This window comes from Henckelia pumila, chromosome 1 (assembly GCF_033568475.1).
Source record: "Henckelia pumila isolate YLH828 chromosome 1, ASM3356847v2, whole genome shotgun sequence".
NCBI classification, from domain to species: Eukaryota; Viridiplantae; Streptophyta; class Magnoliopsida; order Lamiales; family Gesneriaceae; genus Henckelia; species Henckelia pumila.
The window spans coordinates 78,907,356-78,920,814 of NC_133120.1; the positions used below are offsets into that span (position 1 = coordinate 78,907,356).

Genomic DNA, 13,459 nt, shown 5'->3' on the forward strand with positions numbered 1-13,459 from the left:
ATAATTTGAATTCATTGATTTGATTATTGATAAATAATTAGTATTATGCGGAATAGATAGCCAAACGTTAAATAAATTGAATTACTAATTTTTTATTTCTTTTTTGAGAGTTATTACTAGTCTTATCAAGCCAATCAACTGCAACTAAGTGCTGCTCGTGAGCTCGTCATATGATTCAAAGCAAACATTGGCTTAAAAAAAATTAATAAATAAAAAATAAAAATTCACATACGAAAATTCCGAATATCAGTATTATACTCTATATTATTAAACTCGAAGGACTTAAAGCAACTACTTTGATATCTTTGTGTGTTATTTGATAAACAAAAAATAACATTTTCTAAAATTACAAATTTCATCTAATAAAAAATCATGAAACCTATTATATATAATATATATATCTTATCTAAAGCTATCATATCTAAATAAATTATATATTTATCTTTATTCATATTTTTTAATTTTAAATGTTCATAATGCCATAAAAAAAGAATTATGATTTAAAAACAGTTTTAAAATTTTAAATTTAATACAATCTACAAATTGTTTACACAAAAATTATTCCAAATAAAAAATTTACCATAAATAGATCAAGTTTGGGAAACCTGATTCTCCTTATTTCTTTTAGACTCATTAAAATATGTTTTTAGATGAAATAGCTGTCGAACTATGCCTATCTAAAACACAAAAATGGACTTGTCTCACGCACAAAATGAAGTCATTTGAACAGCAGAAAAATAAAAATCAAGAAAGCATTAATTCTCATGTGAAGGAGAACTGGATTTCCTCCAAAGTTTTCCCTTTAGTCTCTGGAACCCAAATTGCCACAAATGCCACTGTCAAAAGGCTCACTATCATGTAAATAGCGAAAGTTCCTGCAAATATACAGAACCTGTAACACCCGATATTTTTAATACGTAAATTCGCATGCATAATTAGAGATTTTATTTATTTAAAATTTTAGATTATGGGTTAAATAATTATGTGAAATTATTTGTGCATGATTTAAGTTATTTTTAAGCATTTAACCCATAATTAGTGATTTTCATGATTTATGGATATTTAATTATTTTATCGCGTTGACGGGACCGTGAACGGACGAAATGACAACTTTTCACCCAAATTATTTTATGAGTCTTTTAGGAGCCCAAAAATATTATTTTGAGTTTTATTTTCTCAAAATTTTCAGTATTTAATTTTATATATTTTTAGGAGTCCGTTTTTATTTAAATTAAGCCAAAATATTGACTTTTTATTATCTTTAAAATTTCCAAAAATTATAATTTCGGGATTTATGTTTTTTTTTAGATTAGTAGGTATTTTAAAAGTTTAAAATCTTATTTGTATGTTATATTATCTACCTAATGATTTTTATTCTAAATTATTAACCTATTTTAAAACCTAGACTAAACCTACCCCCAACCCCACGCCCTTCACCATCAGCCGCCCCACCTCCACTCTCCATCATCTTCTTCATTGTGTCAACAGCCAAGGAGACTCCATAGCCACGTTTTGAAGGTCCAAAGCAAGCCATCTTCGTCCCGTCGTCCCGGAAACGTCTACGCAATTTCGTTCTTTTAATTCTTCGGTGAAAAACATGTTTTTCTTCCTCTTTTTCGTGCCATATCAGTGTTTAATTGTGTGTGTCGTGTATGTATTGTTTAGTCCTTGAAATTTTTCAGAAAGCGAGTTGGAAGTGAATGTATACGCTTGGTTCTTGGATTTCATAACTCATGGCTCACGTTTTCATAGCATGGCTTGGTCCAGGACTGAGGGTTCGGTCAGGGGGTGTCTTAGGGTGCCTAAGGATCGAACCAGGGCCAGGTAGCATGCTGTTTAAGGGCTGGCCGATCAGATCTTCATGTAAGGGGCTTGTGTGCGCCGGGTAGGGTTTAGTGGAAGAGGGCTTGGTTCGAGCCATGCAGGGGCTAGCCGAGGGTGGGGCTGACCAGGTTAGGACCGGCAGGACCCTGGGTAGGTCCTGCCGGCGGCGCTCCGGCCGGCCATGGCCGGAGCAAGGCGGCAGCAGCCCTGAAAGGGCTGCTGCTCGCGCAGCGTAGGGTTTTGGGAGAGGGGGTACGGGTTTTGGGTCTGGGGTGGGTTCTGGGTCGGGTCTTGGGTCAGGGTCGGGTCTGGTAGGTTTAGGGTCGGGTCAGGTGGTTCGGGTCCGGGTTTGGTGGGCCGGGCTCGGGTATTTTATTTTTAAGTATTTAATGAGTTTTTATGTTTTTGGGCCTAATTAATTAGAAATAAAATTATTTGGTCTTCCAAATAATTTTATTTGGGACTTAAATAATTCATTTAAGTTAGTCCAATGATTTTTATGGGCTTGAAAGCCCATGAGAATTTTTGGGCCAGTCCGTGGATTTTTGGGCCAGTCTAGAATTTTATTGGGTTTAATTAAGTTAATGGACTTAAATATTTTTATTTAGGCCCAATTAAGTTTAATTAAGTTATTTGGGCTAAAATATATGATTATTGGATTTTATATAAGTTTAATGGGCTTAGAGTGAGTGATCAGCAGTCTGGACCAACCCATGAAAAAAAAATAAGTCCGGAATATATATTTAATTATTTTTATGCATAAAGTCTATTTTAAGTATGAGTATATTATATTATAAAAAAATTAATTAAATATATATGACGGACATATTTTTAGTGCATGCATTCATGAAATAATTTTATGCATAATTAAATGTTTAAGGTTGAGCAATAATAAAATATTTTATGTTGGGAGTTGAAGTAGTGTGACAATTTAAGGGGGATTCGTCCCCATATGTGAACTATTGAAGGGCAGTTTACTGCCAATTTAAGAGGTGATTCGTCACCGCCACGTACGTTGGTTTTCACGCTGATCAGTATTTAATGTATGATTTAAGGTTACACTACGGATACAACCATGCGATGTTAGAAATTTAACTGCTCAACAATATGTATGTATTATGTTATTTAAGTTAATTTAAGTTATGTTTATGCCATGATATTTTTAAGCATGCTCATTCATGTATATGTTATGTATTAATATTTAATTGTTTTAAATTATTTTAAACCCTTGTTATGTTAGCATGTTGGGCCTCTAGGCTCACTACACTGGTATGGTGCAGGTGAGTTCGTAGAGGAGGATGTAGCTCCTACCGGCGGCGAGGACATATGAGCGGACATGCAGTGACCCCGTGACCGTGATAGATGTCTGAGTCACATGCATGTTTTGATTATGTCAGCATGTTACACATTTTATATTATTTTTCAGTGGTTGTGTGTTTTGAATATTTTATTGAATATTGTCAGTGCATGCAAATTTTAATCATTTTATTTATGCAGTACTTTTAATTAAATGTTTGACTCAGATATTTATTTTATTTAAAGAAGAAATTCTTTTATTTAAGTTTTTATTTATGTATTTTAAATCTTTTTATTCTGTGCATGAATGTATGGGCATATATGTGCATATTTTATTTAGTAAGTATATATAAAAAAAAAAAAAAATTCGCATATTTATTTATTTAATAATTATAGAGTTAGGGTCGTTTCACAACCACTCTAAATACTTCCTCTAAGACAAAACCCGACAAGACAAACATCGGATTAATATAAAATTATAATGCATTTTCCTTTTCATCCATAGCACCAAACGGTACCTTAGTGTTTCGACTTGGGACAGGGTGTTGTACAAAAACAAACAACAAATGATAGAATATGTAGGAAGGGGACGAACCTCCGCTGCTCCAAGCCAGAAGCAAAGGAGCAGTCATAGTAATGACCCATGAGACGAACCAGTTGGCCAAAGTTGCCACGCTGCCGCCCAGACTTTTGATCTTAATCGGAAGAATCTGTCATATAAAATTGAACATGACTAAATTAAGTACATCGTATCGACAAAAAATATTCCAAGAAAATTAAGGTATGATTCAAGCTTCAATATCAAGAACTTGTAAAACTGGGATTTGGATCATGACCCCATGTATTAATTTGACAGATGAAGCAAATTGAGTCTAGAAGCACAGCTTATGGAGAAGATTGCTATGATTTACGCGTATCCATACGATGGAGAAGAGTGCCGTACCTCAGACATTATCAGCCATGGAATCGGTCCCACTCCAAGGGAAAAACAGACCATCAAGCACTACAATTGAAGTAAATAAATTGATTTAAACAAAGCAAGAATTTTAGTTTTAGCAAAAAAAATATTAACTAATGATAACTCATGAATCTTGACTAAGGCATACCAACACCCCAACCACTGATAGGATTCCGAATATGTCATACAATGAAGAATCCTCCGCCACAAAGCCCTTAGAACAAGTTCAGATAGTAAAAAGTATCAAACATATGCATATGGGGATAACATGAACAACGAACAAGAGTTCGATGTATAAAATGAATAATAGCATTACCTTAACAAAGAACGAGATGGAAACTACAAAAAAACTAATCGCCATGCCTGAAGAGGATACCTGAAAAAAAATACCTCCGTATTCTCATCTAATCTGATAACTTTTTACACCTTGAGGCCGAGTTTTTAAAACAAACTTACGAGTAGAAGAACCCTACGGCCTGTCCTGTCCACCAACCATGTAGAAACCGCGGTAGCTAAAAACTGAAAATGCCATATTTTAAATCTTCTTAAGAGTTTGTAAAAGCTATCAGTGTTGTTACGCATAACATTTGTATGAAAAAAATGAGGTACAAACTATGGTGATGACAATTTTAAAGCTTCACCTGAATAGTTCCAACTCCAACCGTTGCAACATTGCTCGAAGAAATACCTGTTTATATAAGGTATCATAACAAGAATTTTAATCTACTCTTAGCTTTTGTAAAAAAAGGAGGTAACTTCTACCCACCAGCTGATTTGAAAATGGTAGCGGAGTAGAAGATAACACCATTAGTTCCGGATAGCTGTTGGAATATGAGTAATCCGATTCCTATCTGCGGAAAAAAAGATCCAAAAGGAGAAGTGTGGCATGCCATGTTTAAGAACAGGACGCAAAATTAAATTAGGAAAATGGTACACCTCGCGGAAAAAATCATACCATTAGGGGTAACCAGATTCTTCTCACTTTGAGATCCTTGAACCGAAGTGCTGTTCTTCTGCTTGTTGAAGCGACAGATCTCTACAACCACATCAAAAGCTTATTTTTAAATTGTACAAGAAAATAACTGATGTAGCTTAGATGGATATGGATGATGCAATCAAGAAAAAAGTAAAGCTACAAGAGGGGGGAAAAAATCTGTTCCGGGTCTGATGAAACAATTGAGAGAATATTTACTTTGATTTCATTTACTTCCACCGTAATATCAGTGTCAAATCCCCGGAGAACTTGTAGAGAGGCTTCAAAATCATCAGTCATTCCCATTTTTGCCTAATTTTCACGAAGAATATATCAATTAGTACTTGTGTTGGAGATAATATCCCGCGAAATTCAGGTTGATACTGTTTCGTAGCCTCACCAACCACCGAGGAGATTCCGGAATGAAAAAGAGGCCAGGTATCAATATTAGGCAAGGTAATGTTCCTGTAAGAGTAAATGAATACTAATCACTCTCAGAAATCTTTGTTGAACCTTTGACACAGGAATCAAGTAGTTTTTAGAGGTGAAAATATTGAATCTCTGGTTGTTATTTTGCTTTGGTAAACACATGAGCAATTGGATCACCAAATAAGATCATGGATACAAACTAAATTTAAAGTTGAATATGTATAATTACAGATTTCAATCTTTCCAAGGACCCATAATCATGAACCAAAAAGGGGGGGAAAAACCATCAAATTGACAGTGCCATAAGAGACTAAAAATCATGCGATACACTTCATTAAGCGGAATAAATTGGAAGTTAATACGAACTTTCACCGGTTAAGTGGAATTACCTAGCACTGCAAGCAATCTCCAATCAACAAAGAGCCCCAGCACATATGCTAACAGGATTCCAAATGTCACTGATAGCTTTACAACAAAAGAAAGTTGAGTTAAATCTTGTGGTGAGATGGATCTAACTGATAAGTCGGTTCAGTTGACGTACCTGGTTTACTGAGCCAAGCGCTCCTCTCAGATTTTGAGGTGCTATCTCAGCAATATATACAGGCACCTAAATCAAATGCAAATTAAAGGGTTGAACGCCTATCAGAATTTTTCTCAACACTAGAATCACTACCACTTTTCGGTGCTTACCGTGTAAGATATTATGCCAACACCAAATCCCTCCAACAATCTTCCCATGTAAAGAAATGAGAAATCCTAATGCAAAAGGAAAAACACAACGATCATACCTCAATGCTGAATAAGAAAGAAACAGATGGTGTAAAAATGTAAGAATGTCTCACTCGGCAAAACGAGATTGCAAGCCAACCGATGATGTTAGGTACAGCAGCAATCATTAAACACTGAAAATTAATGAACAAGTTCAGGTCTCTCACACCATGAAGAAATTCAAGTGATTATACATAACTAAGACAAATGAGATATCTCATACCCCTTTTCTCCCTATGTACTCGGCGATTTGACCGCTAGCTATTGCTCCAACCATAGCGCCCACATTCGATAAAGAACCAAACATAGAGAACTGTTCCATTCACATTAGTTACTTGACCAAATTAAGAGCTTCTAAAAATAATGGCAAGAAAGATTGACAAGCACTAACTTGTGAGACTGTAAGGCCGAGATCTTCAGTAATGGCTGTCTGTGTTGGTGAAGAATAACCACACTACATAACCAAGAAACAGATGATTAATTCAGTAAAAGTTGTGTTTCAAACAAAGAACATGCAACTTAAAGAATAACAAATATCTCAAATAAATAAAAAGTCAAGTCTATTAAGTTCAAACACACTAAAACACAGTCTTTCAACTTAAGAGCTGGTCCCAATTTCCACTAGAGTTCCAAGTCATTTCAGCTTATTCCAACGAAGTATCAGTTTGCTTAAAATCAAATTTCAAATCACACTCTCGCAATCATAGCATATTTGTACAAGCATTTCGAAAATGACAGAACAAGAACATTACTGTGAAACCAAACTGGACAGGACCCAAAGCCACAATCAAGACACACGCCAAGACCGAGACAGAGCTGTCCCTAATAGCTTGAGAGCCCATCAAACTAGACTGCCTCGAGCCCATCCTGTACCAACTCCCAGTGTGCAGAAATGGCTTCCTCAGATCCCCTCTTCCATCTTCTACCTCGTCCCTTGAACTCATCCTCGCCCTTATTAACTTTTCTTCCTCTTTTTTGCCACTCAAATCAATCCAGTAAAATGGAAACCGTGTTTGCAAAATAAAGCTCAAGATTTTTTCGAATTGCTGATGAAATGTCGACGGACCAGTTTTATTTCCAAGAAAATGAGAATCCCAGTTCAGGAAACTGATCAAGAATGATTCTTTTTAGCACATGAAATCAAGAAGCTGTCTTCTTTTCTCAAGAAAACGTGTACCCAATATCAAAAAAGCACAAACCAACACAAAAAAACGATCAAGAAATGTGTCCACTCTGATCTTAAAATCAAGCACTTTCGTGCCACGGATTCACGAAGTAGGAGTAATCAATGATACTAAAAGAGTCGTGGCTGTATATCAAAAAAAAAAAAAAAGAGTCGTGGCTGTATATCATTTGTCTAGTGTGTACTAGAATTTTAAATGGGACAATATTTTGGTTTGTCAGCATGAGATTTTGTGAGCTTGCTAGGCTAGCACAATCCTATTCAAGGAAAAAGACAAAATATATACAGATTAAAGATTATTTAGCCTCAAATTAAATAAATGTCAAAACATTAACGCCATTAACATGATTGGACCGATGCTCCCCCTAAAAATATGGTTGTACGTAGCTTTGAACATACCACATGAAATAATGATTAAAAATATAGTATATTGATTGTTGAGGATAAGTACAGACTTAATTTATTGAGAGTATGGATCTGGAACATTCAGCCGTTTTAAAAAACTAAAAGTAGAATCTTTATTTTTTTTTACAAAAAATTCAACAGACAAGCCAACCCAGGATAGTAATTTATAGTATACTACGTTTTCAGAGGATTTGCTTGTCTTTAAGTTGAAACTAGAAGCCAAGAAAAGGATAAGACTAGGGGTGTAAACGAGCCAAACTACTCGTGAGTAGCTCGGTTAAAACTCGACTCGAGCTTGATTTGACCGAACTCGAGCTCGAAAACATACAATCGAGCTCGAGCTCGAGCTCGAGCTTCAAATATATGTGTTTGAGTAGCTCGGGAGCTACTCGATAACACATATAAATATAAAATATAATATAAATATAATGTATATAATATTTTATTTTATTTATTTATTCATATAATTTTTTATTTATATATAATTTTCGAGCTCGAGATATAGACGAGCTCGAGTAGTATGCTACTCGGCTCGACTCGACTCGATTACACCCCGAGATAAGACTGCATTTCGACTGAGGCTGCTGGTAGACCCAAAACTTTCGTTTTAATTTGTTTTTAAAATTTTTCCAGACCCGAAGCGTTTTCTCAGTGTACAATATAATATCGATCGTGACATATGATTTGATAATTTGATATATAAATTAGAGAGAAATTGTAAAAAAAATTTGTAAATAATTTACTAGGAATTGATAAATGATGAAATTTGAAAAAAGAGATAAACATAAAATGAGATAAGACTGTTAGAGAAAAACGAGAATAATTTAGTCATTTAAGATCTAAAATAAAAGATATGCGTGTTAACTTGAGGGGTAAAATGGGAAGAATTTTTGGTGTGATTTGACACACCAAAATCGATTAGTCTAAAGGGTTGAATTATTATAATATTATAATAATATAGATTATTTTTTAAAATATTTATTATAATTGTAGGTCGGACTCGATACTCCTTTCAAAATTAAAACTATGATGTCAGATGTTTTAGCCTTTTAGGAAACTTTGGCTTCCAAGTCTTTCTATTTTGCGGTTCATTTCACCTTTACAGGCATTATCCCCATGATAAATCTAAGGGTCCTCATTTAACAATACATGTAGGGTCCACTAAAAAATAATGGACCTCACATTTATTGATGAATGAGGACCGTTAGATGTATGTCAAGACAATGCATGTATAGGTGGGATCTAACTTACCCTATTTTGCAATAATTTGAAATTGTTTTGGATTAAGATGATATTTGGCTACGGTGTATTGGCTCTAAACTTTAAATGACTTTTGTGGAATTTAACTAGAGATATTTAATCTAAACTTTTATATATTCCATAAAAGTTTAGTGGTATTCAAGATGAGTTTTAAAAAGTCATTTGATATTCAAACTTGACTTTTAAAAACTCTATAAAAGTCTATAGGTATTCAAAATGTCAATAGATTTTTAAAGACTCCATGAAATTCTATTAAGTATAATAATTAAAGCCTAATGTACAACAAAAAATGTCAATAATTATCTTTGGTTCAACCTAAACATTTGGATTGACAATGACACACTTTTTTTCATTTATATTAAAATAGTCTCTATACTAACATTAGCCTCATACATACTAGTTATATAAAAAATAATATATATATATACAAACATATTTTTCTATTTCTAAAATAAAATAAAAAAATTTATTATTCATAATTTTCCGAATTTTAATTACAAAACTTCACGAGATTTAAAATCATATTTATTAAATTTTTAAAATAAAAATTTAATATAATACACAAAAAAAATTATAATATTTTATTGATCATAAATTGAAAATAACAATAATTATTTTTTATGATTAATTCATTATTTATCATATAAAATTTGATGTTTTAATTATTTTCTATAATTTTTTTAATATTTAGCTTAATTTTTATTATAACTCAACATTTTCGATAGTGATTTTATTCATTTTAATATACTATGTATATACACACACACACACACACAAATATATATATATATATACATATATATATACACACACAATAATAATATGTATATGATTGATATATATATTGTCTTGATATATTGACGTAGTTTTAAAAATTTATTAACACGAATGTGTGTATATATATATATATATATATAGATATTATATAAATAAGGATGCTATATAAAATTAAATCTATTCAAATTTTCGAAAGTTATATTAATTTCTTAATTGCAATAAATTTAATACTACTTATCGATTTTTTTAAACCAAATTGATAAGTAAAAATTATTTACATTGATAGATAAAAATGTTTTAAAGAAATAGAATTATTTTAAAAAAATATAAATAGAAGTTATCGACACTCGATTAATAATTATAAAAATTAATAAAAATAAAAATCATTATTACAAAATTCATAGTGTTCTAGAAAAAGTTTATAAATGTCATTAAAATTCATGAAAAGCAAATCTGCAAGATTCTGTAAAAATCTTTAAAAGTCTTTGAGATTCTATAAAAGTCTGTATAAATTCATCAACTCCTGTAAAGTCTGTCATTTAAAAAAAATCAATAAATATTTTCAACGAATACACCCCTACATTTATTAAAAACAACCTGTGAGTTTCTAAAGTTTAGTTGTTTTTATTTTATTTTATGACAACTTATAATTATAAGATGTTTTAAGAGTTTATAAAATGTAAAGTTTTATTTTTAAAATTATTTAGATAAAACAAGACAATGATCATTAAAATAATGATATGTTTGGTGGCATAAAATCATTTAATATGACAATTGCCGGAAAAAAAAACATAACACAACAAAAATAATGCATAGTTATTTTAAGGGCAAATTATTTTAAAATCCTCAAACCCAAACATTTTTTTCTCTTAACTCCCTACACTCAAATTTCGTTGTTTCAACTTTCTAGTGGTCCCAAAATTTGTCTTAATAAAGTGTTTAGCATTTAATCCTTTGTACGTGGCATTGTTTTACCTATCGAATCAGTTCAGGCCAAGCAGAACTATCGATTACGCAAGGTTTCCAGCCGATATACTCTGGATTAGGGTCCAACATGCTTCCGTGAGATGAATTAAATTCAAAAACCTCTTTGACCATAGTGTCGTCGGATCATACCTGCCGAGTTTTACGAAGTGCTCCTCACACTCCAACCATACAGACACAACAGATGGTTTCTGCACAAGCTCCTTCAACGACACCAAGCACAGCCTTAATTCATTTTCTACCTTAAGGCGTATGGTATATGAATTTAATTATAAAATATGAGCATGAAAGAACAAGAGACTTTAGAAAAATTATTCAGACATAATATTATTTCATAAATCAACTCCTTTGAAGAGGAGAAGACAACTTGTTTAGCTACTCATAGTAGCTTTTTTCTTGAAATACATACAAAGAAAACTTATTACAATCTTATAAAGAGAAATATTATAACAATTTATTTGTAAAAAAACTGAAGGGAATGATCGATATCTTCAGCTTCCTTGAACGCTTGTATTTATAGCTGAGGTTCCACTCGTTTCACCGAGAAACTTCAGGGAATCTTACAGCTGTTTGTCTTGTTCTTCTATGCCATTATTAATGGCATCTTTAGCTAGTGGATGAATCACCCATTATTCAACTTGTCCTGTTATGCCATTATTGATGGCATCATTTGTTGGTGGAAGAGTCACATGTCATCCTTTTTCTTTTGGCTCTATCCTCCTCACATGTCTTATTTATTCTTGTCGGGACATCTTCTGCTTTTCCAGTTGTTCCATGAAAAACGCATCTTTGGTGGTCCATGTCCACCTATGCTTGTCTCGGAAAAATCTTTTCGATCCGTTCGGGGTCTGAATGTTTTTCCGAACTTTGGCTCATTCTGATCGGGACATTCTGGGCAGATAACCTCTGACCATCTTCCTATGTGAGCCATGTTACAAAATTTTCGGCGAGTTTTTTTACTCCCCGGCAGCTTGTTGTTCCACAAAAAGTTTCTCTTCTTTTCGAAGAGTTCTTCCGCGAAAGCCGTAGTTTTTCCTGTCATTGTGTTTAACAAGAACGATCCATTCACAGAATTCTGGTAGAATTTAAACGGAAATTTGACTTTGTCCATCTCGGTGAGACAGACCCAAATACCCATGTCCTTCTGGTTGAGATTTCATTTTCTCCAAAAGTGGACACCAAGGGTATTTCTTCAGCTTTAGGATCCTTGATAAATTTATGGTTCGTCATATCAGGTCTCCTTAGCTTGATGAAATGAAAGGGTTCGTGTGATCCTTTCTCTGTTGGTTCTGGAGCTGCACTGAAGAAATATAATTCAAGCACATCTCCTCTGAACAAATGATCATTATTTTCCCATGTTTCTTGAACTGCTTCCTAGATCCATTTTGGTAACTTTGATATCTCCGGGAAGCTTGGCGACGTCGTATAAACTGAGGCCAAAGCCCCAAATTCATACCAGAGTTTTACATCCTTAGGATTGACATTGCTTTTTAGCCAAACTCTTGGATATATTCCTGAAACATAAACCCTGCAAGTGTTCGGATTGATTTCACTCCTTGTCTTCAATTTCTCCTACTTCTGTTGATAAACCTGGAATGGAGAAATAATAGCTGGATTAGTATCAATCTTAGATTTACCCTCGTCAGTGTTGGACCTAAGATTGATCTCTTCCTCTTTTACCCCAGAGGCGGAGGGTTGACTTGATGAGTTTTTCTCATCAATTGTTGTTTCATCCAATTCATCAAAAGCTGATGATAGATTAGCACTTGTTTCTTGGGTTTTGGAATCCTCAACCTTTTGTTCTACAACCATTGGCTGTATTTTTTATTCTTGTAAAACCAATGGTTTTAACATTTCATGTTTATGAGAAACCAATGGTTTCTCTATAGCCTTAACAATTGGCCCATGAATAGCAGCCCATAGTTGAGTTTGAACTTGCATACATCCAGTAATACGATTAGATACTTTGATCCGATCAGCATGCTGTAACCTGCCAGCCATTTCAGCATTAATGACTAACTGGTTGAACTTGATTTGAAGCAACCCAAGGTGTTCCCTGAGATGCCTCTGCACGTCACTGCCTTCCATCTCTTGGTAAGAAATCTGCAAGAATATTTTCATGAGATTTAATAATAACAATATCAAAAATATAATTTTGACATAATGCTTGCCATCTTAATAACCTAGCTTTCTCAGGTTTGGATTCAATCTTATTTCTTAAGAAAGCTTTTACCTGGGTGTTATCAACCTTCAACGTGAATTTTTTAGCAAGTAAAAATAATGGCCATTTTTCAAAATCTCTTTTAACTGCATAAAATTCCTTCTCGTTGATATGTCATCTGATGGCCTCAGATTCTGAAAAAAGACCGTTACAGTATCTGCATGGTATTTCTCCATCCGGAGTGATCTTGGTAAGGACAGCAGCCCACCATTCGTCACTGGCATCCATGAATACTACCAGATCATCTTCATATACGGGTATAGCCATTTTTGGGAGATTCTTACATATCTCCTTTAATTGGTTTACCCCTTTAGTATGGTCATCGATCCATATAAACCTGGCATCCTTTTTTAACAAAGGACTGAACACCTTTCTGTACAT

At 33.5% G+C, this 13,459-nt stretch overlaps 1 protein-coding gene across 1 annotated transcript; it reads right to left on the reverse strand.

Annotated features, from left to right (window-relative positions):
• Positions 1 to 568: 568 nt before the first annotated feature.
• On the reverse strand, positions 569 to 7,607 carry LOC140877377 (sugar transporter ERD6-like 6). The gene is made up of 18 exons (XM_073280914.1): positions 7,001 to 7,607; positions 6,640 to 6,702; positions 6,472 to 6,561; positions 6,323 to 6,382; positions 6,171 to 6,236; positions 6,022 to 6,087; positions 5,870 to 5,945; positions 5,452 to 5,516; positions 5,271 to 5,363; positions 5,034 to 5,114; positions 4,845 to 4,929; positions 4,720 to 4,766; positions 4,535 to 4,597; positions 4,395 to 4,454; positions 4,227 to 4,292; positions 4,064 to 4,123; positions 3,716 to 3,830; positions 569 to 875 (listed from the first exon to the last, which is right to left on the reverse strand). Exons 1-18 carry the CDS (start codon positions 7,190 to 7,192, stop codon positions 763 to 765), a joined length of 1,461 nt encoding a protein of 486 aa, XP_073137015.1. The 5' UTR covers positions 7,193 to 7,607; the 3' UTR covers positions 569 to 762.
• Positions 7,608 to 13,459: the final 5,852 nt, after the last annotated feature.

What these genes read in the sequence shown, in the direction of transcription:
- LOC140877377 (XM_073280914.1), bottom strand. Translation starts at nt 7,192, where the DNA reads ATGAGTTCAAGGGACGAGGTAGAAGATGGAAGAGGGGATCTGAGGAAG. An exon ending in GAGATTGCTTGCAGTGCTAG is followed by an intron (nt 5,517 to 5,869) that starts GTAATTCCACTT and finishes TTACTCTTACAG; the next exon opens with GAACATTACCTTGCCTAATA. An exon ending in TATCAGTGGTTGGGGTGTTG is followed by an intron (nt 4,124 to 4,226) that starts GTATGCCTTAGT and finishes CTTCAATTGTAG; the next exon opens with TGCTTGATGGTCTGTTTTTC.